Below are 24,658 nucleotides of genomic sequence, written 5' to 3' on the forward strand. Positions count from 1 at the left end.
TTCACATACTTACAGACATATTTGATGGATTTCACTGAATTGCAGTATTCTACATTTATGTGTGCTTTAATCATTTTGAAAAACAGTTTTTTATGTGGTACTACCCATTGATTATCTATTTCCAGTTCATTGCTGGCGCGTATTCATATTTTTGCTGTGAAACCACCATTTTTGGGTGATCGTCTTCTGTATTTGGGATAGCCATCAATCCCTGTTTGCGTATTGTCCAAATATGGTTTGGGGTATTTTTTGTACATTTTCCATCACTCACATGGCAAATTGGGGTTTAATGGCCCACACGGTCCATGAATTGTGCTTTTCACTACTATGTTGTACAGGTCCATATCTTCTTGTGGATTGGGAGATTCAGCTTGGATGATTTTGGTGATATCCCTGGGATGAATTCTGTCATATTGCGATACGAGATTGTGTGAGTGAGGCAGTCCTCATTTTGCCATTTGCTTGTGTACATCCAGCATCTAACAGTTTGAAAGATGTGGTATTTTGTGAGACTACAATAAATCTAATTTGTTTTTGGTGGAAAACTCGGGCTATTATGACGTTTCAATGCATGGGGGCTTGTCTGTATCTTAGTTGTTCTTTGATCTCTGGGCACAATGAGTCGCATGTGAATGTTATGAAGAGGTCATATCATACATATTTTCTTATGTAGGTCATGGCATCTTCAGTGTATTCACGCATGTGTTCAGACTTACAATGCATGATGAGGGTCAGAATACCATAGTTCCAATGTCATCAATATTTCTGTCATTTATGATTGCATCTCAAAAGTGGATGTATTCTCTGTGTATAGTTTCTTCTGATTCAGTCTTACATAAAGCATCCGTTCTACTTCTATTTTTGCATATATATCTACCATGAATTGTTGGAATAAATGGCAAGTGTTTAGAATGTGACTGTTTCACTGCGTCTGAGCATTAGGCAGTAAGCTTAGAACTTTTAGGAAGTGACTCTTTTGTTTGTTTCTATGCCTGTTCCAGGTCATATTTGTTTCACGTTACAATGATATATATCCTCTCCATGCAGAAACATTAATGGATACTGGAGGGCATCATATGAACTGTGTGTCTCTGCAATGTGTTGTAGTCCTCCTCTTCTTCATTGTACAATTATGTCACAGCTTGTGTTTTCACTGTCCATAATTACGATGGTGACTTCGTCTATTTCAGATGCATGAAATTGACATTCATGTTCTCCAGGTGGTCTTTTGTTGGCTTGAAATATAGCTTTATAGCCATCAGAGCTCATTTGGTCTAGTGCTGTTTTAAATATGTGAATCAGTTGATTGTATTTGTGTAAGATTCTCTGTATGTCTTGGACTACTATTCGCCTCAATCCCCTCATATTGTGCATCATCCCTCATATTATGCATCATTTATCAATTTCTGTTTCTTCATTTCCAATGAAATATAATTGCAGAAGTTTATGATCTTCACTGGGTAGTGTTAGTAATGATCCCATGTTGTGGTAGATTTGTCCTTGGAAGGAATAAACAATCAAGTTCATCTCTGTTAGTGCTGATTGAAATGACACCAAAAGAAGTCATTTAGAAGGCATTGCAGCTTTTATATTTTGAAGAAAGTGTTTTGATTCTGGAGTTCATTGGTCATGTAATGTAAAAATTCCTACAGAGGTGCTTCCAGTGATGGTAATCAAACTTTTCCATTCGTGCAACATAACCCTGGTGGTTTCTACTGAATTTTTTCATGTTGCAAAATTGGCAGATGTTACCCATTTTTTTTATTGTCATGTGTTTGAGTTTGTTATATTCTTTCGTTATGTCATAGCGGAATACTTCATTTGTTAGGTTGTACTGTTTACTTGTCCTCGTGTGCACTTCTCTTAGGGTGACATGTTCATGGCTGGCTTGAGTTTGCAGTCTTTTATTATAAGATTGTGATACAATTCTTGATTCTTCAATCCGTTCATTTTGTTTTTCTTCAGTTTCTCTGATTCTCACAGTGCTCACTGTCATTCACTGGAAACTTAAACGTGCTTTGCTCTCTTCATCTGTTTCATTTTTCGCTATTCATTTTGTTTTCGCCATTTTGCTTCAGAACTGGCAAGATCTCTTCCTCTTTAACATTTGGGCATTGTCTAAAATATAAATCAAATCAACTTTTTATTAACAAATACACTAAGCATACTTTCCATACTGTACTTTTATTTATATTAGGTCACTGTATCATTTTGACTATTCACACTTCATTGTTTGTTTTTATTCACTCACTGGACTACTTTTTCGGTTCCTCCTATCGTCACTGATAAGAAACTGACATTTGAACCCATAAGGGGCTTCAAATGCTCCACAATGTTCCAGAAATTCCACAACATTCAAGAGGCTTCTGAATGTTCCACAATGATCTGGGATGTTACCGAACATTCTGGAATCTCCCTGAATGTTCCAGACTATTCCTGAACATTCCAAACCATCCCAGATCATTGTGGAATATTCTAGAAGAATGTTCTCGAATGTTCTTGAATGTTCTAGAAATTTCTAGGTGGTGAGACTTTCCAGCCCTTATATTTTCACAAGCATGCACTTCAGATAAGAATGGGATGCTTCTTCATGGCTGGGGGATAGAGGGCTACCACACCATATAACTGCCTCGACTGTACAGGGACTCTGAAATGAGTTTCAGTGGCACACATATTGTACACTTACTTTTATAATATATATTGAGTGTTGATTATTCATGAGTGAATTGAGTAGAATTCACAGCCTTTCACTTCCCAACAGCCATAATCAATACAGAAAGTTTAAAAATGAAAAGAGAACATCCTCTTCTCAAAGGACACTAAGAACATAAGATATCTGCATGAATTTAAATATCCGAGACTTGATTATTGGCATTACGGGACACACTTTTACTGAGCTACTGTAAACATTTACACTGGAAAACTGAAAGTGTGAAAAAAGTCGAAGTCCAACAATTTTTTTTCCCCAGGTTCGATATTTACTGAAAATAACACAGCATCAAATTTTCATGCAGATTTTTTTGGTCACTGAAAGTTTAAGTTGCCTTGGCTTATGAAGTGAAAATTAAAGTAATATCTAGAAGTCATATGACTGTGTTAACTGCAAATTTTACACATCCACTTCTTGATTCCGGGGCAAATGGAACAGTGTTCCTCCATTTGAATTCACCAATTAATCAAGGGCTGATAACAATGGTAAGTATTTAGGTAATTTTCTACATCTTTCAAGGAAAATTTGAAATCATGATACTTATATGTACACAATTACTATTTTTATTTTACAAAACTGAATATATTCAACAAATAGATGGCACAGAAATGCTTTCTTCCATATTCAGAAAAGTAGGTGCCATCAATTTCACTCAGTTCCTCATCAATCATCTTGCAGGCACCAGAATATGAAATGCTTAATACGGTGTAATGAAGGATAGATTTGTGCAATAAATCGAAGGAAATAGATTTTGGTAATCACAATAGTATAAAGAGATTACCCGGAAAAAGTGTAAAGGTTAAAAGAGTTTTAAAAGGTGTTGCTGCTACAAAGTACTTACAGCTTTCCTTCTTCATAAAGATACAAAATTCCACTTCTAAAGTTGTGGATCTGACAGAGTATAAGTGTTTGATCTTTGTCATAGTTTGCTTCTGAATTCTGTAGCAGGCGGACAACTTTCTGCTCTACTGTAGATTTACTTGTTACATCAGAAAGAGATTCCCACAGGTGTAGATAATGTTCAATCAGTGTATTGTACACCAGAGTGCTCCATTTTGTATGGACCTGAAAAAATATTATTATCAGCAGAGACACTACAAGACACCTCCATAAAATTTATGTTGCATTAACCTAAGATATACCCTGACTGTACAGTGCTTGTAAGTGTATATCAAGAATGTGTTAATCAATGGAGAGAGTAAGTCAAAGTTAGTATAATTTCATGATATGAACTGTATGTGTAAAAACCAGAAAGTACATTATTATTGTCATCTTCGTCAATGTTAGGTTCATTTGCTAGCTTCATGCCAAAGATACAATTAGATAAGGGTGAAAATTATAGTAAGTATGCCTGTATAATATAATGTAATAACCTAGAGTGAATTACTACATTATTAGTAATTAGCCACAAAGTAGCTATACTGAAATTCCCAGTCATTTTCAGTCATATCCCTTGGCACGAAAATATATTCCTATATTAATTTCCATACAAGATGTTTAACACTCATGTGAGTGCGCATGGGCAGGGCACATGCTGTGTTGTGTTGTGAAGTGGCTGTTTCAAGGAGGCCAAGGCTGTTTCAAGGAGGCCAAGGGATTATAAATATGTAATGGGGTGTAAGGGTGGTGAATATTGTACAAGAATCAACCAACCTTAACTTAAACACACAGCTTACTAAACTCACCCTGTCCTGCACTTACTGTGGCTTCTCTGCACACTGCTAATTTCCCTAAATTATACTCATTTGTCTGTCCCCCTGCCTATCACTTTAACAACAAGCAAAAGCAGACTGGTGAAACTGTAAGTAAGGGGGTGAGGATGAAGATGATGATGATGATTATGATGATGTTGAGTAGGAGGAATAAGAGGATGAGAACAAAGAGTTTAAAAGGAGATGAGAGTGTGGGAGGAAGAAGAATGTATGGGGGGAGGCAGGTAGAAGCGTATAAGAAGGGTTGGTGTGAGTAAGGGAAAGAGGAGCATGCAAGGGAGGGAGAGGAGAGTGCAGAGGGGAGGGGTGAGTGGGCAGTGTGCAGGGGGGAGGTGAGGGGGAGAGAGGGGGGAGGTGAGGAGGAGAGAGGGGGGAGGTGAGGGGGAGAGAGAGGGGGTGTGCAGAGGGGGAAGGTGAGGGGGAGAGAGAGGGGGCGTGCAGAGGGGGGGAGGTGAGGGGGAGAGAGAGGGGGCGTGCAGAGGGGGGGAGGTGAGGGGGAGAGAGAGGGGGCATGCAGAGGGGGGAGGTGACGGGGAGAGAGAGGGGGGGAGGTGACAGGGAGAGAGAGGGGGGAGGTGAGGGGGAGAGAGAGGGGGCGTGCAGAGGGGGGGAGGTGAGGGGGAGAGAGAGGGGGCATGCAGAGGGGGGAGGTGACGGGGAGAGAGAGGGGGGGAGGTGACGGGGAGAGAGAGGGGGGAGGTGAGGGGGGGAGAGAGGGGGCGTGCAGAGGGTGGAGGTGAGGGGGAGTGAGAGGGGGCATGCAGAGGGGGGGAGGTGAGGGGGAGAGAGAGGGGGAGAGAGAGGGGGCGTGCAGAGGGGGGGAGGTGAGGGGGGGGAGGTGAGGGGGAGAGAGAGGGGGAGAGAGAGGGGGCGTGCAGAGGGGGGGAGGTGAGGGGGGGGAGGTGAGGGGGAGAGAGAGGAGGCGTGCAGAGGGGGGAGGTGAGGGGGAGAGAAAGGGGGCGTGCAGAGGGGAGGTGAGGGGGAGAGAGAGGGGGCGTGCAGAGGGGAGGTGAGGGGGAGTGAGAGGGAGCATTCAGTGGGGGGTGCGGGGGAGTGAGAGGAGGGCATGCAGAAAGGAAGGAGGAAGAGTGACGGTGCATGCAGAGGGGGTGCAAAAGGGGTGAGGGTGCATGCAGAGGGGGTGCAAATGGGGTGAGGGTGCATGCAGAGGGGGTGCAAAAGGGGTGAGGGTGCATGCAGAGGGGGTGAGGGTGCATGCAGAGGGGGTGAGGGTGCATGCAGAGGGGGTGAGGGTGCATGCAGAGGGGGAGTGAGGGGGGGAGTGAGAGGGGGGGAGTGAGAGGGGGGGAGTGAGAGGGGGGAGTGAGAGTGGGCGTGCAGAATGGGTGAGGAGGAGTTAGACGAAAGCATGCAGGGGGTGGAAGGGGATGAGGGGGAGAGGGGATCATGCAGGGGGGTGGAAGGGGATGAGGGGGAGAGGGGAGCATGCGAGGGTGTGAGGGCAACGTGCAGGAGGAAAGGGGAAAGTGCAGGAGGAGGGGGGAGAGGGGAGCATGCGACGGGGTGAGGGCAACGTGCAGGAGGGGAGGGCAGCGTGCAGGGGGAGAGGGCAGCGTGCAGGGGGAGAGGGGAGCGTGCAGGGGGAGAGGGGAGCGTGCAGGGGGAGAGGGGAGCGTGCAGGGGGAGAGGGGAGCGTGCAGGGGGAGAGGGGAGCGTGCAGGGGGAGAGGGGAGCGTGCAGGGGGAGAGGGGAGCGTGCAGGGGGAGAGGGGTGCGTGCAGGGGCAGAGAGGCGAGCGTGCAGGGGCAGAGAGGCGAGCGTGCAGGGGCAGAGAGGCGAGCGGCAGGGGCAGAGAGGCGAGCGGCAGGGGCAGAGAGGCGAGCGGCAGGGGCAGAGAGGCGAGCGGCAGGGGCAGAGAGGCGAGCGGCAGGGGCAGAGAGGCGAGCGGCGGGGGCAGAGAGGCGAGCGGCGGGGGCAGAGAGGCGAGCGGCGGGGGCAGAGAGGCGAGCGGCGGGGGCAGAGAGGCGAGCGGCGGGGGCAGAGAGGCGAGCGGCGGGGGCAGAGAGGCGAGCGGCGGGGGCAGAGAGGCGAGCGGCGGGGGCAGAGAGGCGAGCGGCGGGGGCAGAGAGGCGAGCGGCGGGGGCAGAGAGGCGAGCGGCGGGGGCAGAGAGGCGAGCGGCGGGGGCAGAGAGGCGAGCGGCGGGGGCAGAGAGGCGAGCGGCGGGGGCAGAGAGGCGAGCGGCGGGGGCAGAGAGGCGAGCGGCAGGGGCAGAGAGGCGAGCGGCAGGGGCAGGGGCAGAGAGGCGAGCGGCAGGGGCAGGGGCAGAGAGGCGAGCGGCAGGGGCAGGGGCAGAGAGGCGAGCGGCAGGGGCAGGGGCAGAGAGGCGAGCGGCAGGGGCAGGGGCAGAGAGGCGAGCGGCAGGGGCAGGGGCAGAGAGGCGAGCGGCAGGGGCAGGGGCAGAGAGGCGAGCGGCAGGGGCAGGGGCAGAGAGGCGAGCGGCAGGGGCAGGGGCAGAGAGGCGAGCGGCAGGGGCAGGGGCAGAGAGGCGAGCGGCAGGGGCAGGGGCAGAGAGGCGAGGGGCAGGGGCAGGGGCAGAGAGGCGAGCGGCAGGGGCAGGGGCAGAGAGGCGAGCGGCAGGGGCAGGGGCAGAGAGGCGAGCGGCAGGGGCAGGGGCAGAGAGGCGAGCGGCAGGGGCAGGGGCAGAGAGGCGAGCGGCAGGGGCAGGGGCAGAGAGGCGAGCGGCAGGGGCAGGGGCAGAGAGGCGAGCGGCAGGGGCAGGGGCAGAGAGGCGAGCGGCAGGGGCAGGGGCAGAGAGGCGAGCGGCAGGGGCAGAGAGGCGAGCGGCAGGGGCAGAGAGGCGAGCGGCAGGGGCAGAGAGGCGAGCGGCAGGGGCAGAGAGGCGAGCGGCAGGGGCAGAGAGGCGAGCGGCAGGGGCAGAGAGGCGAGCGGCAGGGGCAGAGAGGCGAGCGGCAGGGGCAGAGAGGCGAGCGGCAGGGGCAGAGAGGCGAGCGGCAGGGGCAGAGAGGCGAGCGGCAGGGGCAGAGAGGCGAGCGGCAGGGGCAGAGAGGCGAGCGGCAGGGGCAGAGAGGGGAGCGGCAGGGGCAGAGAGGGGAGCGGCAGGGGCAGAGAGGGGAGCGGCAGGGGCAGAGAGCGGAGCGGCAGGGGCAGAGAGGGGAGCGGCAGGGGCAGAGAGCGGAGCGGCAGGGGCAGAGAGCGGAGCGGCAGGGGCAGAGAGCGGAGCGGCAGGGGCAGAGAGCGGAGCGGCAGGGGCAGAGAGCGGAGCGGCAGGGGCAGAGAGGGGAGCGGCAGGGGCAGAGAGGGGAGCGGCAGGGGCAGAGAGGGGAGCGGCAGGGGCAGAGAGCGGAGCGGCAGGGGCAGAGAGCGGAGCGGCAGGGGCAGAGAGCGGAGCGGCAGGGGCAGAGAGCGGAGCGGCAGGGGCAGAGAGCGGAGCGGCAGGGGCAGAGAGCGGAGCGGCAGGGGCAGAGAGCGGAGTGCGTAGGGGGGGGGATGAGAGGAAGCATACAGAGAGGGGGCTTGGAGAGGGGGTGAGGGGGCGTGGAGAGGGGGTGAGGGAGCGTGCAGAGGGGGCGAGCAGAGTGGGGTGAGGGGGACTGAGAGGGAAGTGTGCAGAGATGGGGGGGAAGAGGAGTGCGCGGGGGGTGAAAGAGCAGCATGCGGGGTTGAGTGAGGGGAGGGGGTGAAGAGCAGCATGCGGGGTGAAGTGTACGGTGGTGAAGAGCAGCATGCGGGGTGAAGTGTACGGTGGTGAAGAGCAGCATGCGGGGTGGAGTGTGCAGATAGGGGGCAAGAGCAGCATGCGGGGTGGAGTGTACGGGGGTGAAGAGCAGCATGCGGGGTGGAGTGTGCAGATAGGGGGCAAGAGGAGCGTGCAGTGGCGGGGGTGAGAGGAGCGTGCGGTGGGGAGGGGGGAAAGAGGAGCGTGCAGGGGTGGTGAAAGAGGAGCGTATGGGGGGGAGGGGGGGATGTGGAGCGTGTGGGGGTTGGGAAAGACGAGTGTGTGTGGGGGGAGGAAGAGTCGGGTGGGGGAAACAGTAGCATGCGGGGGGAGGGGAAGAGTAGTGTGCGGCGGGCAAAGAGTAGCGTGCGGGGGCGGGGGGGATCAAAAAGTACCGTACGGGCGGGGGGGGGGGAGGAAGTGGGTGCAAAGAGTGGAGTGTGGGGGGAAAAGAGTAGCGTGCAGGGGGAAAGGGTAGTGTGCAGGGGGAATGAAGGGCATGGAGCGAGGAAGAGCAGCACTGGGTGAGAAAGATCTGTCCAGGGGGTTCACAATCTGTCCAGGGGGTGTACAATCTGTCCAGGGGGTGTACAATCTGTCCGGGGGGGGGGGGGGTAAAATCTGTCCGGAGGGGGTACAATCTGTCCAGGGGGGGGGGTACAATCTGTTCAGAGGGGGGGGGGGTGTACAATCTGTCCTGAGGGGGGGGGGGTACAATCTGTCCAGGGGGGTACAATCTGTCCAGGGGGGGGGGTAACATCTGTCCAGGGGGAGGTACCATCTGTCCAGCGGGTGGTACCATCTGTCCAGGGAGGGGGGGGTACAATCTGTCCAGGGGGGGTACAATCTGTCCAGGTGGGGGTACAATCTGTCCAGGGGGGGTACAATCTGTCCAAGGGGGGGGGGTACAATCTGTCCAAGGGGGGGGTACAATCTGTCCAGGGGGGGGGGTACAATCTGTCCAGGGGGGGGTACAATCTGTCCAGAGGGGGGGGGTACAGACTGTCCAGGGGGGGGGTGTACGATCTGTCCAGAGGGGGGTGTACGATCTGTCCAGAGGGGGGGTGTACGATCTGTCCAGAGGGGGGGGTACAGTCTGTCCAGAGGGGGTACAATCTGTCCAGGGGGGGTATCATCTGTCCAGGGGGGGGTACCATCTGTCCAGGGGGGGGTTCCTTCTGTCCAGGGGGGGGGGGGGTACAATCTGTCCAGGGGTGGTACCATCTGTCCAGGGGGTGAGTACCATCTGTCCAGGGGGGGGGTACCATCTGTCCAGGGGGGGGGGGGGGTGCCATGTGTCCAGGGGGGGTACCATCTGTCCAGGAGGGGTACTATCTGTCCAGGGGGGGTACCATCTGTCCAGGGGGGGTACCATCTGTCCAGGGGGGGGGGGACCATCTGTCCAGGGGGGGGGGTACCATCTATCCAGGGGGGGGGGGGTACAATCTATCCAGGGGGGGTACAATCTGTCCAGGGGCGGGGGTACAATCTGTCCAGGGGCGGGGGTACAATCTGTCCAGGGGCGGGGGTACAATCTGTCCAGGGGGGGGCTACAATCTGTCCAGGGGGGGTTACAATCTGTCCAGGGGGGGTTACAATCTGTCCAGGGGTGGGGGCATGAGCAGTCTGTGCGGGAGGGCATGCACCTTTCAGGGGGGAGAGGGGGCACTAGTTGTCCAGGGGAGGCCACAAGTTGTCCCGGGGGGGGGGGGGGCATTCACTTTCCAGGGGGGGGAGCATGAACGGTCCAGGGGAGGTGGGCACGGGCGGTCCATGGGGCTACGGGCAGTCCAGGGGTTGTACGCGCATTCTAGGGGGGGGGGGGGGGGGGCAGCATGAACGTTCCAGGGGGATGGGCGGTCGAGAGTGGGCAAGGGCGGTTGTGAGCTGGTACAGCAGGTCGAGACCGGGTACGGCAGGTCGAGAGCGGGCACGGGAGGTCAAGGGGAGAATAGCGGTCTAGTGGAGAACAGCTGTGTAGGGATGACAAGGTGTGCAAAGGGGGGAAGGGAAGTGTATTGGGGAGAGGGCAATGGAGAATTGGGCTGTTACTATAGGCATGCTTTGATAGCCGAGGTGGTTAAGGCGATCACTGGTAACAAGCGGGAAATCCAGTTGTGAGTCCTAGTCCGGCTCGAATTCTCATTTGTTCTGAAATATTCTACAGCTAATGCGAAATCATAACAACAACTTGTGAGTTGCTTCTCAAGTAAATAATTAATGAAACGTTTTGAATAAAAATGAGGAAATATATGGCTCTGCTGTCTGAATATTGTAGTCAACAGAGTTATGAACTTGATTCAAAATGAATACTGTACTGTCATGAAATTCACTCAAATATGATGACAGATTTACAAAAGGTCATAAAAAATATGTCTGTTCTGCCTCGAGCTGAAGAATATAAATTATAGCAAGTGCAGTTAAATTACATAAAATAGCAAAATATTTGGCACAGTCCACAATACATTTTTAAGCTTGAGGTTCACCAATCCTGAGCATACTCATGCATTGGATGTTGATTAAAGTATCCTACAACTTAGTCATTTTTAAATTTCTGTGTAGGTATGAAGTTCCCGAACCATGTACTTCACAGTGGTTTCCTGTGTCAGAAATCTTGGAGGGACTGGCTGGAGAACAGCAGATATATTTATCTCGTACTGTTCATGAGCACTTGTTAGTCATTTGATGAACTGTTGTCACTTTCAGTCTCCAATGAATTGACATCACATTCTTCTTCATTTTCCGAGCCGTTAAATTCAATGTAAAACTCAGAATCACTATAGACATCAATTTTTGGTAGCACTGCCAAAACAGCAATACAGGAAGAAGTCTGAAAGCAGGTATTTGTTGTCAAGAATCCAAAGCTGCATGCAGTAAATGCAATATCTAATGGAAATCGTCTCAACGAAAGCATGACAGCCAGGCTACAAACGTAGGACTGGATGTTCTCTAGCAGCCCAACACTTAACTATCAGCATCAAAACAGATATGAATGAGGTTTTATTTTTTCCAAGTTCTGGTCTGAAGTTGTCTGAATAGATCTGGGATTTTAAGTTTCTGTCAAAATACTAAAAACGAAATAACTGGGGATTTTATGTCAAGATGTTAAGCACAACTTTTCATACTTTTTTCTGCTTTAGCCATTGTCAGAATCTGGAAAAGTAACTTTTGGTTTCGGAAGGTTGATGTTTCATCTACTGCAGTGCACATGACACCTTGTGAGAAAGACAAACCTGTACTGCAAACTGAATTTATCTATATCTTAATGTAATTTATATGCAGTAAATTCTATTTTTGCAATTCACATTTAGGTGGTAAAGCAACACTTGTCACTGACAACTATCACATAAACTTACATTATAAAAAGCATGCACACCTAAGTGCGTGCAGAAGTACCCACCTTCACTAAATGTTCAAGAAATTCCACAAGCCTCTCAGAATTATTTAGGAAGAGATGAATGAAATCTTCTGGGTTTGCTCGTTCCACGTGCAAAGAAGAAGAACCATCCAACATGCTCTAAAACAATATCCATTACAATAACTAACAACTAGCAAAACCAAGCATTATTATTGTCATCTGATAATAAAGCATTTGATAAACAATTTTGTATCAAACAATGGGAACTCCAGGTATGAATATCATCAATGTAGGTAAAGACAGGTTACTACTTACCATCCAGAACACACGTCAAGTTCAGTAGCAACCTGTCTTTTTCTACATTGTTGATACTTTTGTGTCAAGCATTTTCATATTCACTGCAGAAAATTTTACTTAACATTATTTATAAAATTGTGTGGAATACTTGTAAAATAGAACACACAATCTTCTTGAGACATTGTAATTGATGAACCATGCAACAGAACTTGACAAGTATAGTGTCAGACCATTTACCTGATCAACAAGAGGTTTGTTACTTGGTCTATAATCTGTACACAATCTTTTCAGAAACTGTGTTGCTTCATCTGGAGCATGTTGGATCAAAATATTTCCATATTTCTTCATATTTGATTCAGCCTGAATAAAAGAAAAATTAGTATGCATGTGCTTAATTTTTGCTTAGATGTAACAATATAAGAATTAAACTAAATCATACTAATTACCCTACCTCTTCAAATTCCAAGCTGCCTATGTATTCCAGTGCTTCTTTATACTTCAGAAGATCTTCTATTTGAATCTTTAAATACCAACTATGCATACCATGTTTTTTTGCTAGCATAAGAGCATCCTCTCTAGATACTTGGCGGCATACTTTAATAGCGATTTCAACATCAAAATCAACTTCACGGTCTTTGGTCTGAAAATATTATAATTTATTTGCGACATTAATTGTGTAGTGTGTCACACTTCACCATAAAACAAACATCACTATTCAAAGAGTTTTTTGTGCACTTCTACATGCTAAACTGCAGTGTGGTCTTATTCATAACTGGGTCATAAATCACTTTACAAAATGTTTTCTTCCATAATTTAATTTTCTTTTTAAGTCCAGAGGACTAATACGGCTCTGCAGGTGAAAGAAAGAGGGGGAAGAGAGGGTCTGGAGAAATTTGCAGCCACACACGTGGCATAATATTATGATCAATGAACTGGCAATACATGTGATGGATTACATTGCCCATCCACTGGAAAATGCAACCTCCACATGAGAAACCTTGTGTATTTCCTAAAACAGTTTCATTTTAATGAACTTGGGCTAATGACAAGCTTAAATATGCTCGCTATCTTTGTCAGGATATTGTTATCTAACGAATTTGAGAAGAATATATAAATGAAGTGCTTATATTTACCGAGTGGGGTAGTGCAGTGGTCAGCACACTGGACTCGCATTTGGGAGGACGATGGTTCAAACCCATCTCCGGCCACCCTGATTAAGGTTTTCCATGATTTCACTAAATCGTTTCAGGCAAATGCCGGGATGGCCGATTTCCTTCCCAATCCTTTCCTAATCCGAGCTTGTGCTCTGTCTCTAATGACCTCGTTGTTGACGGGGCGTTAAACACTAATCTCCTCCTACTACTACTTATGTTATGCTACTAAAGGACTGCACGCTACGAAAGAAGAACCACTTTGTAACGCTACAACTTTTCACTGCAGCTGCATTTTGTCAGGCATTATACAGGGTGATTCAAAAAGAATACCACAACTTTAGGAATTTAAAACTCTGCAACGACAAAAGGCAGAGCTAAGCACTATCTGTCGGCGAATTAAGGGAGCTACAAACTTTCATTTAGTTGTACATTTGTTCGCTTGAGGCGCTGTTGACTAGGCGTCAGCGTCAGTTGATGCTAAGATGGCGACCGCTCAACAGAAAGCTTTTTGTGTTACTGAGTACGGCAGAAGTGAATTGACGACAGTTGTTCAGCGTGCATTTCGAATGAAGTATGGTGTTAAACCTCCTGATAGGTGGTGTATTAAACGTTGGTATAAACAGTTTACAGAGAATGGGTGTTTGCGCAAAGGGAAAAGTTCTGGACAGCCGAGAACGAGTGATGAAAATGTAGCACGCATCCAGCAAGCAGTAACTGGACTACAGTATCTGGAGATGTTAGAGAACTGGCTGTTCCCTCAGCTCGAACAAGAAGCACAACAATTTCAGCAGGATGGAGCGCCACCACATTGGCACTTATCTGTCCGTAACTACCTGAACGTCAACTACCCGAGGCGATGGATCGGCCGCCAGGCAGCCCGTGACAGAGCACTTCATCACTGGCCTCCAAGAAGCCCTGATCTTACCCCCTGCGATTTTTTCTTATGGGGGTATGTTAAGGATATGGTGTTTCGGCCACCTCTTCCAGCCACCATTGATGATTTGAAACGAGAAATAACAGCAGCTATCCAAACTGTTACGCCTGATATGCTACAGAGAGTGTGGAACGAGTTGGAGTATCGGGTTGATATTGCTCGAGTGTCTGGAGGGGCCATATTGAACATCTCTGAACTTGTTTTTGAGTGAAAAAAAAAACCTTTTTAAATACTCTTTGTAGTGATGTATAACAGAAGGTTATATTATGTTTCTTTCATTAAATACACATTTTTAAAGTTGTGGTATTCTTTTTGAATCACCCTGTACTATGGATAGGTAAAATTAATAACTCAACATCAGAATGCAAGATGTGCCACCTTATCTTCCATTCTATTAATTATTGTACATTCCCCATCAAAGTATACCAACAAGGTAAAAACTAACTGTGGAGTTAATCTACCTTTACTGACAACTCCAGTGCAAAACTGTCTATTGTTTTGCAATGGCACAACCATCACAAATATTGCACTAGAACCAATAAACACGCGCAAAAGGCCTGGTTGTTTTAATAAGTCTTATAATATGACTGACCTCAAGCAGTAACAACACAGTAGGCATTAACATATGAACATTAATTTACTTTCACTGGTGTAACAGACAAGGATAGCTGGAAACCTGCACTAAAAAGCATTTGATAAAACCAATTTTCACTGTTGAAAATATTATTAGCTTCTCAAAGTGGCTGTTATCTAACTAACGTAAGTGTATATATCTGTTATAGTGTTACATTCCTTATTTTCAATATTGTTAGAGGTAAAGCCCCTTGTATTTAATGGTAAACTCTACACATGACCATTCAACTTAATCACATCCCCCTCTCTCTGCCACCCTCTTTGAAAAGGAACAATATTCAAGATTCAAGCTTAAACAAAAATGTTTTAGCTAGTGTAATGTCAGTGAAATACGTAACAACAGAGCACTTAAGGCTCTTCATTTTGTGATAGCTGAACGTCTACATTAGGATGTGCGCTTGGTAGAAGAACTTCGTCATTGAACTTACCATGATAAATTCCTTAAGTTTTTCTGTATTATTCAACTTTGTGTAACAGTTGAGTAATAACGTTGTATGATCCTCAGTTGCAAGACCTTGTTTATGCAGAGCTTGCAGATACGTTGTTAATTTATCAATATGCTGAGAATCCAGAAACTGAAATCAAAACAGAAAGCATAAGCGTTCATACACTGACTAGGACCAATAAAAATAATTCAAAAAATATTTATTTGATCTCTCTGTCATGCAATTTGGTTATGGCAAAACACATTTAGCAATAACTGCTCATTAAAAATACATTTTAAAATAATTAAGACATTCACTGTTCTTAAACAAAATGCATAAATTTATCATGAAACTACAGTAAGAATCTGGTAAATAACTTTCAGATTTGGTAGACACTACAGTGATGTCAAGAGGCAGGAGGTTCACTGTTTTGGTGGTTCTCTTAATCTTCATACAACTGGTTTAGAATTTCTTCCAAAAATTTAGCCAGGATGGTTGGCTGAGGGGTTAAGGGACTAAACAACAAGATCATCAGTCTCTCAATTAAGGGGTACTCCATTTGGAGTTTGTGAGATGAACCATAAATTTGACTGAATTGTCATACTGTGGCAAAAATGGGTTGAGGGGATTGAGGGACTAAACAACAAGGTCATCAGTCTCTTGTTGAATAGGTAGTCCATCTAGAGTTAGTGGAATGAGCCATAAATTTGAATTAATTGTGATAGTTTGTAGGAGTAAAATTGAGATACTGAAAGCAATATTGGTGCCAAAAATAAGAAACAACTGAATGAGAGATAAAAGCATATACACAGGGCCAGTCTATGGGCCAGAGAGCAGACAATACCCCCCACCTCTCCCTCCAGGCTCATCTGCAGCTAGACACATCTCCCCCATATCCAGCTGCTGCTGACCCGATGCAGGGATAACACAGTAACTGAATGAATAATTCCTTCTCGGCAGGTGGAGAGGACAAGCATAATGGTAAAAATGGAAAGGCTTGAAACCTCATGAACATCAGTAAAACCAACAATCATAAAAAGGAAGTGCAAAATAATCTGAGTGGTAAGTGAGTGGATGCAGTCGAGTGTTTCCCTGGGCTCAGTATATGATGGGAGACACCCTCCCACGAACGTCCAACTCCCAATCTATTATATTCAAAGTGTTACAGATGGGAATAGAAGCACTATCTTGGAGGGAGCATGATCACTTGTTCAACTGTTCTTTTGACACCAGCTAGTATCAAGGATGAGAAAGCCTTGAAGTTTGTCCCTCATCTAAGTGCTATATAAAAGGGCACTCCTAAAAATGTAAAATATGCTGCAGCAGAAAAAAAAGCCTAACTGCATCTAGAAATAATTAAAAACAGAGTGAAAGAGAAATGACTAGGGCAGCTGGCTCAGGAAACAGGGTTGAGGACACATTGGGCATAGCACGTGGAAGGAGATTCCCCAACCCCAACCAAGCCACCCCATCTTGAATGCAGTTTAAAACATCAGTTCTGAGAATAGAAATCTCTTTCTCAGAGGAAATAAAGAACCGGTTCAACTGTCTGTACATTGTCTGCCAATATTAGTGGCAAAGAATTTGCAAGACCGTGCTCGACACCGAGAGCCACGAGGAGGGAGCATTCGACATGGATTGAGCTACTGTCTGTAAGGTTCTGCAACCACAATGTGGGGTAGATCGTTGCATAGGGTAAAGCTACGGATTAACTTAGTTTGACTTATGTTGGGATGACGCAGGATGACGGATTCCTTCTGGGAAGAACAGGAGGAGAAGGGCTGTGCAGTGAAGGCTCCTTGATAGAGTGGGGTTTATGAGAGTAGGGAGTAGCCTAGCAAATGTTGTTCCACCTCCAACTGAGTAGGGATCTTATCTGCATTCTTAAATCCATGCCTGGGATCACAAAAGTGAATGAGTAGTTGCTTCTCTCTCTACACGGGCAGCCAATTCATTTCCTGAGATACCCACTTGACTTGGGTCCCACATAAAGACTACCGAGCTCGTAGTATGACTGAGGTAAGAGAAAAGATCATGGATAGCAGATATTATAGGGTAAAAAGAGATAAACTAATTAATAGTCTGGAGACTACTCATAAGTCACTGCAAATTAATGTGTGTTTGAGGGAGTTGTGTACAATAAAACTATGCCTCTGTCTGGTAATGACTTACCTCCATACAAAAACAATACATGTTTCGACACAAATGCTGTTTCTGACTGAAGGGAGTTGTAAAAACATGATATGTTCTACTCGTGGCTTTAGAGTTGTCAGTGCAAGTAAATAAAATGTTGTGTGACTAGGGCCTACCGTGGGGTAGACCGTTCGCCAGGTGCAAATCTTTCGATTAGACGCCACTTCGGCGACTTGCGCGTCGATGGGGACGAAATGATGATGATGATGATGATGATTATTATTATTATTGGGACAACACAACACCCAGTCCCTGAGTGGAGAAAATCTCCGACCCATCCGAGAATTGAACCTGGGCCTTGACATTCTGTCGCGCTGACCACTCAGCTACCGGGGGCAGACGTCAGTGTAAGTGATCTTAGCACTCTGATACAGATGCTGAAAGATCATGGGGGCAACTGAAACTTTATGTCCTTGACGTAGACTGGTCCTAATTCATGGTCCAGATGCGTGGAAATACTTGGAGAGTGTTTGGGAATACATGGAGAGCAACATAATAAGGAATGTTGGCGGATGGTCTAGAGAGGGTCTCGAGATGCACTCCTGTAGGAAAATCCATCCCAGGGTGAGTGTCTGGGGGGTAAGCACCCCCTGTATGAAGAAAGAATTTGATAAGTTGGAAACTGGTTGATTAGGAAAGTGTTGTATGGTGATTCCGTAAGAGAGCAAGAGTTGGTTCCATTAGAACTGAAGAGGTAAGACCACAACTTTGGCGAGGAGACACTCTATGGGAATAGTCCAGAAGACAACAGTGGCTAATCTTACTTCATGATGATGTACTAAATAATTTAAAAGCCAAAAGTGCTGCTGAGACATTAATCTGCAAACCATGACCCAGCTGGGATGACAACAGCACATGATAAATATGGAGTAGAGTAGCACGATCAACATCCAGAGAGGTGTGGGCAAGGAAGCAGAAAGCATTAAGCTTCACCATGCAGTTAGTCTTAAGTTGATGAATATGGACAGAGATGTTTTTATCAAGTACAAGTCTCAAAAATCTGGACTATGCAACAACGTCAAAGCTCTGAATATCCTAGTGGACAGGCTACAATGACAGAGATACACGACTCACGTTTTTGTGGGAGGATCGGGAAGCCATGGGAAATTGTCCAAGCAGATGTCCTTTGGATGACTCCTTGGAACTGGCATTCAGCCAAGGCTAAAAATTTAAGGCTACACCAAACAAAAATGTCACTGACATACAGCACAGGAGTAAATCGGTACGGAGCCTTAAAGTCCTAGTCGTGAAGCATAAGTAAAACATGATGGCATCAAGCAGTAACACATGCCTTATGCAGGTAAAAAAGACCACAACGAAATTTGGCATTTAGAAAAAATCTGTTGCATTGTTGTTTCCAGGCTAAAAGATGGTCAACTGCGGACTGCCCCTCCTGGGTATTACTACGATAGGGTAACAAAAGGCCCCGTAATTCAAGAGCCCAGCATATTTGTCGGGCTACTATCCTTTCAATTTGCAGAGCACATTAGAGAGACTACTCCGTTGGTCACTGTCATGAAACACCAATCATAACAATACTGTAAGTATCATTTGCTGTCATAGAATCAATATACAAGCCAGTGTTAGGCCAGAGGAATGCAGTTGTTACTCAGTTGTTGTTGATTTGTTGTAAGGCAGAAGTTGTGGTCTATATGTGGGACGTTGGAAGTGAAAGCTGTTAATAAACAAGAAAATTACTTAACTTGGATGTCAAGATTTATTCAAAAAGTATGAAATCTTTTCCACACTATATATATATATATATATATAGCTAAAGAAAAATCTAGGACTTTCAAGGTGAAAAGAATGGAGAATTATCACAAACAACAATCAGAATCAGCATCAAGTTAAGTATATGAAAAGCATGTTACATTTCCTGCTACAAAACTCCTAGGTATTGCAATAACCTCTTTTGATTACTTGAGGAAACTGCAACTTATTACTAAATATGTTTGTGTCCTTTTTTTGTATATTTTGAAAGCATGAGTGTTGCAATACATTTAAGTAACAGACCTCAATACAGTGCCCTCAATGGCGAGTGTTCATCAGAAACACGTATAACATCAGGAGTGCCCCAAAGAAGAGTTATGGGGTCATTCTCATTCTCTACACACATAAACGATCTGCTCGACACAGTGAGCAGCAATTTCTGGTCATTTGCTGTGATGTTTGGAAGGTTTTGTCATTGAGTGACTGTAGAAGGGTACAAGACAACTTAGACAGATTTCTAAGTGGTGAAATGAGTGGCAGCTAGCTCTAAATACAGAAAAATGCAAGTTAATGCAGATACGTAGGAAAAACAATCCTGTAATGTTCAAATACAGCATTAGTAGTGTGCTGCTTGATACAGTCACATCAATGAAATAGCTAGGTGTAATGTCGTAAAGCAATATGAAATAGAATGAGCACATCAGGTTGAGAAGGTGAATACTTGACTTCGTTTTTCTGGGAGAATTTTGGGAAAGTGTAGCTTGCCTATGAAGGAGATGGCATATAACATGCTAGAGTGAACCATTCTTGAGTACTGACCTACTGTTTGGGATATCTACCAGGTTGGTTTAAAGGAAAGCATTGAAGCAATTCAGAGGTGTGCTGCTAGATTTGTTACCAGTAGGTTTGACACCACGCAAGTATTAGAGAGATGCTTCATGAACTCAAAAGGGAATCCCTGAAGGGAAGACAAAGCTCTTTTCACAAGGCACTATTGTGGAAACTTAGAGAATTGGCATTTGAAGCACACTTAAGACGGTTCTACTCCCACTGATGTACGTTTTGTCTAAGGACCATGAAGATAAAATAAGAGAAATTAGGGCTCGTAAAAAGGTTTATAGACAGTCATTTTTCCCTTACTCTATTTGCAAGTGGAACTTGAAATGAAATGACATGACTGGTAGCGGAATGTTGTACCCTCCACCATGCACCATACTTATATAATCTTTTTATAGAGGAGATGATCATTTGCTGGCTCAGTAAATGCTTCTGCAACACTTCACTTTACCAAAGTGATACGTTACATTAAAAAAGATTTTTGATACTATCTACAGATGAACAACAGCTAACAAGGTGCAAAGGATACTATGTCAGTTTGGGTGCAAATCAGCAGCTGAGGGGAGGAAGTTTCTCAAGTCCACTTGATTTAGATTTTGACTCATAGTGTGACCAATAAGGGCAAGTTCTTGATCTACACTGAAGCTCAAGTTTGTCTGAAGAGACTGCCAGAGCCTCACAGGCACTGGCTGATAGCTTTGGTCCCTTCACTGCATGAGATGTCTGCCATGATGCCAACTACTCTCGGAATGAGGGTTCTCCAAAGGGTAGCTACCCGGCCAGAGCAATGCCCATCTGGTTTGATGGCCATTGCCCGGAGTCCAGTTCCCAAAACAGACATGCACCTACTCTTCAGAATGAGTGAGTATGTAACTGCTTGGACTGTGCATTCCTTGTATAGTCAAGAGGCCATCACAGTTTGAGTGCATGAGGACCCTCCACATGGAATGGTCACATTAATAGTTCACACTGTTTGATGTCAATGAGTCTGCGGAATGAGTTCCCACACAACTTGTACTTGTTTCAAGGCTACTGGAAGAAACTGATGTCTACACTTCAGTATACTTTAACAGTATATTTTTTGTAGTGTAGAATATAAAGAAAAATTTCTATAATGGAAAGCAGACTTGAATGAGAACACAATGATACCACTATTGAGTATCAAAATTGAAACCCAGCCTGGTAGAAAATGTAATGCAAATATGGAAAGGAGTCAAGACATTAATTGGACATGCACCATTGCATCCTGGAAGCTGATCAACATATCTTTTTAATACTGAAATCAGTATCTTAACAAAAAATACTACTCCTTTTCTTTTACACCTGTCTCATCAAAAATGCTGCATTCTGGATGGAGAGGGGGGTAGGGTTGTAAGACACAATTATGAGATAGCTGCACGGTGTCTATTTTGCAATATCATTTCAAATTTGAGGGATTTCCTGTATACAAATACTGAACTAGAATTAGTAGCATTACAAAATTGCTGACACATTTGTTTTCCTACCACTGGTGCAATCGCAGGTAATGTGAAATTTATCTACACTTTGTAATTCATTTATCATAAAGTCGATCCGGTTTGTGTTTTTAATACACTGCTATTGTAATGTGTCTAATTTTGCTTTTACAAGGACTGATTCTTGGAGATTCCATTAGTGAACTGGCTACCTTGGAGAGTTAAGTTCTATTTTTATCCTGTTTCTGCATGTTTTGTCACTAATACACTGAAGGTAACCATAAAGATGTTTTCCTGTTGTTATAGGATTCAGTCTTCTGATATTTTCTTCACATCACTTCTCCTCACTACTGAGTGGGCTAGCATGTTTGTCTGTATAGCGATTCTTTTTGTTTACTGTATATGCTGACTAATGGAGGAACTGCTGTTTAATGCTTCATGAGGTAATGAATTAGGAGCACTTGAAATTTATTGGCTCACATATTAGTTTAAGTATACTTAGCATTCAGACAGTATTCAATAAATTTGCTTTGCTGCATGGAGATTGTTACCTGTCTGGTTTTATAGATGCTCAGTCTCATTTCAACTGTACAATTGCTTTACGTGGGTCCACTAATAACATTGTCCAAAGAAGAGAGGTTGCTATAACTGTTATAATCGCTTACAATTTCCATGGCGTCTGCTATTATTGAGTGTGTTGAATATTGGTCTGGTAGCAGCTGTAGACCAGTTACTAAATTGTTAGAGGTATTATTGTGCTCTCATTCAAGTCTGCTTTCCATTGTAAAAAATGTTTTTTTTTTTTACTTTCTACACTATACTGTTAAAATATACTTAAGTGTAGACACCACGAAAGCCATGGAGCCATGGTGAAGAACAGCTCGGTGAATTCCTGAGACACTTGAACAGCCTCCATGCCAACATAACATTTACCATGGAGGTAGAAAAGGACAGGAAACTGCCATTTCTAGATGTGCTGGTCACAAGGGACGGCGAAAACCTGGGACACAGCGTGTATCGAAAACCGACACACACGGACCGATACCTGCACAAACTGTCAAACCACCACCCGAGCCAGAAAAGAGGCATGGTTAGTACGCTCGTAACGAGAGCAGGACGAATATGTGAGCCTCAACACCTCAAACGAGAAATGCAACACCTGGAAACTGTTCTGAGGAGCAATGGGTACTCCACAAATTACATTAGAAGTGTAACAGAGCTAAACACTCGGCGAAGTAAGGAACCAGAAAAAGAAATGTCGGGTACGGCCTTTCTGCCATACATTCCCAGAGTGACGGACAGAATCGGCCGTATATTGCGCAAACACGGCGTAAAGACGATTTTCAAACCGACAAGGAAGATCAAAGAGTGTCTTAGATCGGCGAAGGAGAAAAAGAGACCCACTTGCAATGTCGGGAATATACCATATACCTTGCACATGCGGAAAAGTTTATGTCGGAATGACTGGACAATCCATTAACACCAGGATCAAAGAGCATAAGCGACATTGCAGGTTGGGGCAGGTGGAGAAATCGGCCGTGGCAGAGCACGCACTGAATGAGACCGACCATGTAATAAAATTCGCCGACACGGAAGTTCTGGCTGTAGAGAAGCACTATCACACGCGCTTGTTCAGAGAAGCTGTAGAAATCCAAAAACACGCGAACAGTTTCAACAAGAAAGAGGAAAGCCTTAAGGTAAACGGATCCGGGCTTCCCGTACTGCAGCGAACGACCGTCGCAGGTAGCAAGAGGAGAACCGCACCGGAAATGACCGCGGAGAAGGCCTCGGACGTTGGCGCGCCAGGTACATATAGTCTGCGGCCGCGAGCTCGCCTCCAGTTCACCACCAGCAATGGAGGGTGAAGCTTTGACAATGCCAGCCACTCGTGCTGGCGAAACGTCAGAAAAATCATTAGATGAACGTCGGCCGAAGAACCCGAGACAGAAGCCAATAGGCAGTTTGTCAACAAGTGGCCACGAAAGCCTTAACAATTTTGTACTGTGTGCCAGGCTCACACTCAAATCCAAAATCTTGCCTTGTCCAGTCAATGCTCTTACCACTGAGGTATCTGTCCTTGCATCTTCACTTCTGCCAGCAAATCTTAATTACTTTCCAAAATTCCAAGACAAAAAGGTCTACTGTGTACCTTGCACTAGTACTTATGGGAATAAAATAAGCTAAAATATAAAGTTACCTTTCTTATAACATAGGATGGTTCTAGTTTCCCAATGGTTTTAATATATTGCTCAATGGCAGCATTATGGTCTCCCTTAGCATACAGATGATCTCCATATTGTCTGAAGATATCTACTAAGCCTTCTGAATCGTACTGCTGACTTTTTGCAATTCTGTAAAAGAAATGAAAACAATTAAAATAAAAATAGAAATCTTGTGTTTCACTGTCCACTAGGCTAACTGAACAAGATATCAGACTCATCATTCCTATCCCGAAATTATAAATGTCAAGCAAGCTCCTGAAAAAAGTTGTGTAATGCCCTGTCTCCGACAGTTAACTCTTGTGCTCAAGGTGGACTTAACGTAGGTATTTCATTCTGAAATGTGAATGCAGCCTCATAGCATCACAAACACACATGGTACACTGCAAAGAATTTGAAAGATTGCTTATCACTGCTTCAGATGACTAGGAGATTGTTATCGACACCAGTTTCTTGTGGACCTATTACACTAAAACATAGGTTTGTCGCTTGCAAATATGCAACAGAAAATCTGGGACAAAACATAATTTAATTACATCAGCTCCATGGAAAGTAGGAAGATTATAGCTGCAGATCTTGTTGACATCAAGATCATAAAGGACAGAGCCTTAAACCTGTTGCTCATAGAATGGGAAGGTGGCCTTTCTGAAGAAATCATTTTGGTGAGCACCTGAAATAATTTGACGATTGTTGGATACAGGTTTGGAATCTATTTACCCTGACTGAAGTCCAGTGTGTTAACCACTACACCGCCTTGCTTTGCAAAATCAAATGTGTAGACAGTCCTGAGCATATGGAAATAAAATCCGGCTTATGTAAATAATTTAGGAGTAAAGAGACCACTCACTGAATAGCAGAAGTGTCAAGTCTGTGACAGGCACACACCAATACACAAAGAGTAAGAAACACTTTCTAACTTTCAATATTGAGCCTTTCACCCCCCCCCCCCCACACACACACCTCTTGGGGAGGGGGGTTGTGCATGCTTACATCTACTATAGTTCAACAAGTGATTTATTCTGAAAGCTAGCAAGTTTTCTTTCTCTTTTGTACATGTCTGTTGACAAATCAACACTTCTGATATTTGGTGGGTGGTCTTCTTTACTCCTAAATTATTTACTTTCTACCAGAACTTTCATTACTATGATTAAAATCAGTCTTATTTTAACCATTCAATGTCAACTTGTGACACACTAATCATGAAGTAACTGTCTGAAAATTCCATCTCACAGCTGATTAGAACAAGGTAAGGTGACCAACCTGGTTTTCTGCACTTTAATTGCAACGTTCTGCACCCCCAAAAAGTTTGAAATTTAGCCCTAGTG

General features: G+C 45.6%; 1 protein-coding gene across 1 annotated transcript in view; it reads right to left on the reverse strand.

The window, feature by feature from the left end:
• LOC126236168 (vacuolar protein sorting-associated protein 11 homolog) overlaps window positions 1–24,658 on the reverse strand; it is a 193,588-nt gene that overhangs the window by 68,724 nt on the left and 100,206 nt on the right. Inside the window, exons 9-14 of the mRNA XM_049945264.1 lie at window positions 23,312–23,465; window positions 14,924–15,070; window positions 12,226–12,414; window positions 12,012–12,134; window positions 11,520–11,636; window positions 3,552–3,775 (exon numbers count right to left, since the gene is read on the reverse strand). Coding sequence (XP_049801221.1) covers window positions 3,552–3,775; window positions 11,520–11,636; window positions 12,012–12,134; window positions 12,226–12,414; window positions 14,924–15,070; window positions 23,312–23,465 — 954 coding nt within the window. The remainder of the gene's footprint in view (window positions 1–3,551; window positions 3,776–11,519; window positions 11,637–12,011; window positions 12,135–12,225; window positions 12,415–14,923; window positions 15,071–23,311; window positions 23,466–24,658) is intronic.

Source organism: Schistocerca nitens, chromosome 2, assembly GCF_023898315.1.
Source record: "Schistocerca nitens isolate TAMUIC-IGC-003100 chromosome 2, iqSchNite1.1, whole genome shotgun sequence".
NCBI classification, from domain to species: Eukaryota; Metazoa; Arthropoda; class Insecta; order Orthoptera; family Acrididae; genus Schistocerca; species Schistocerca nitens.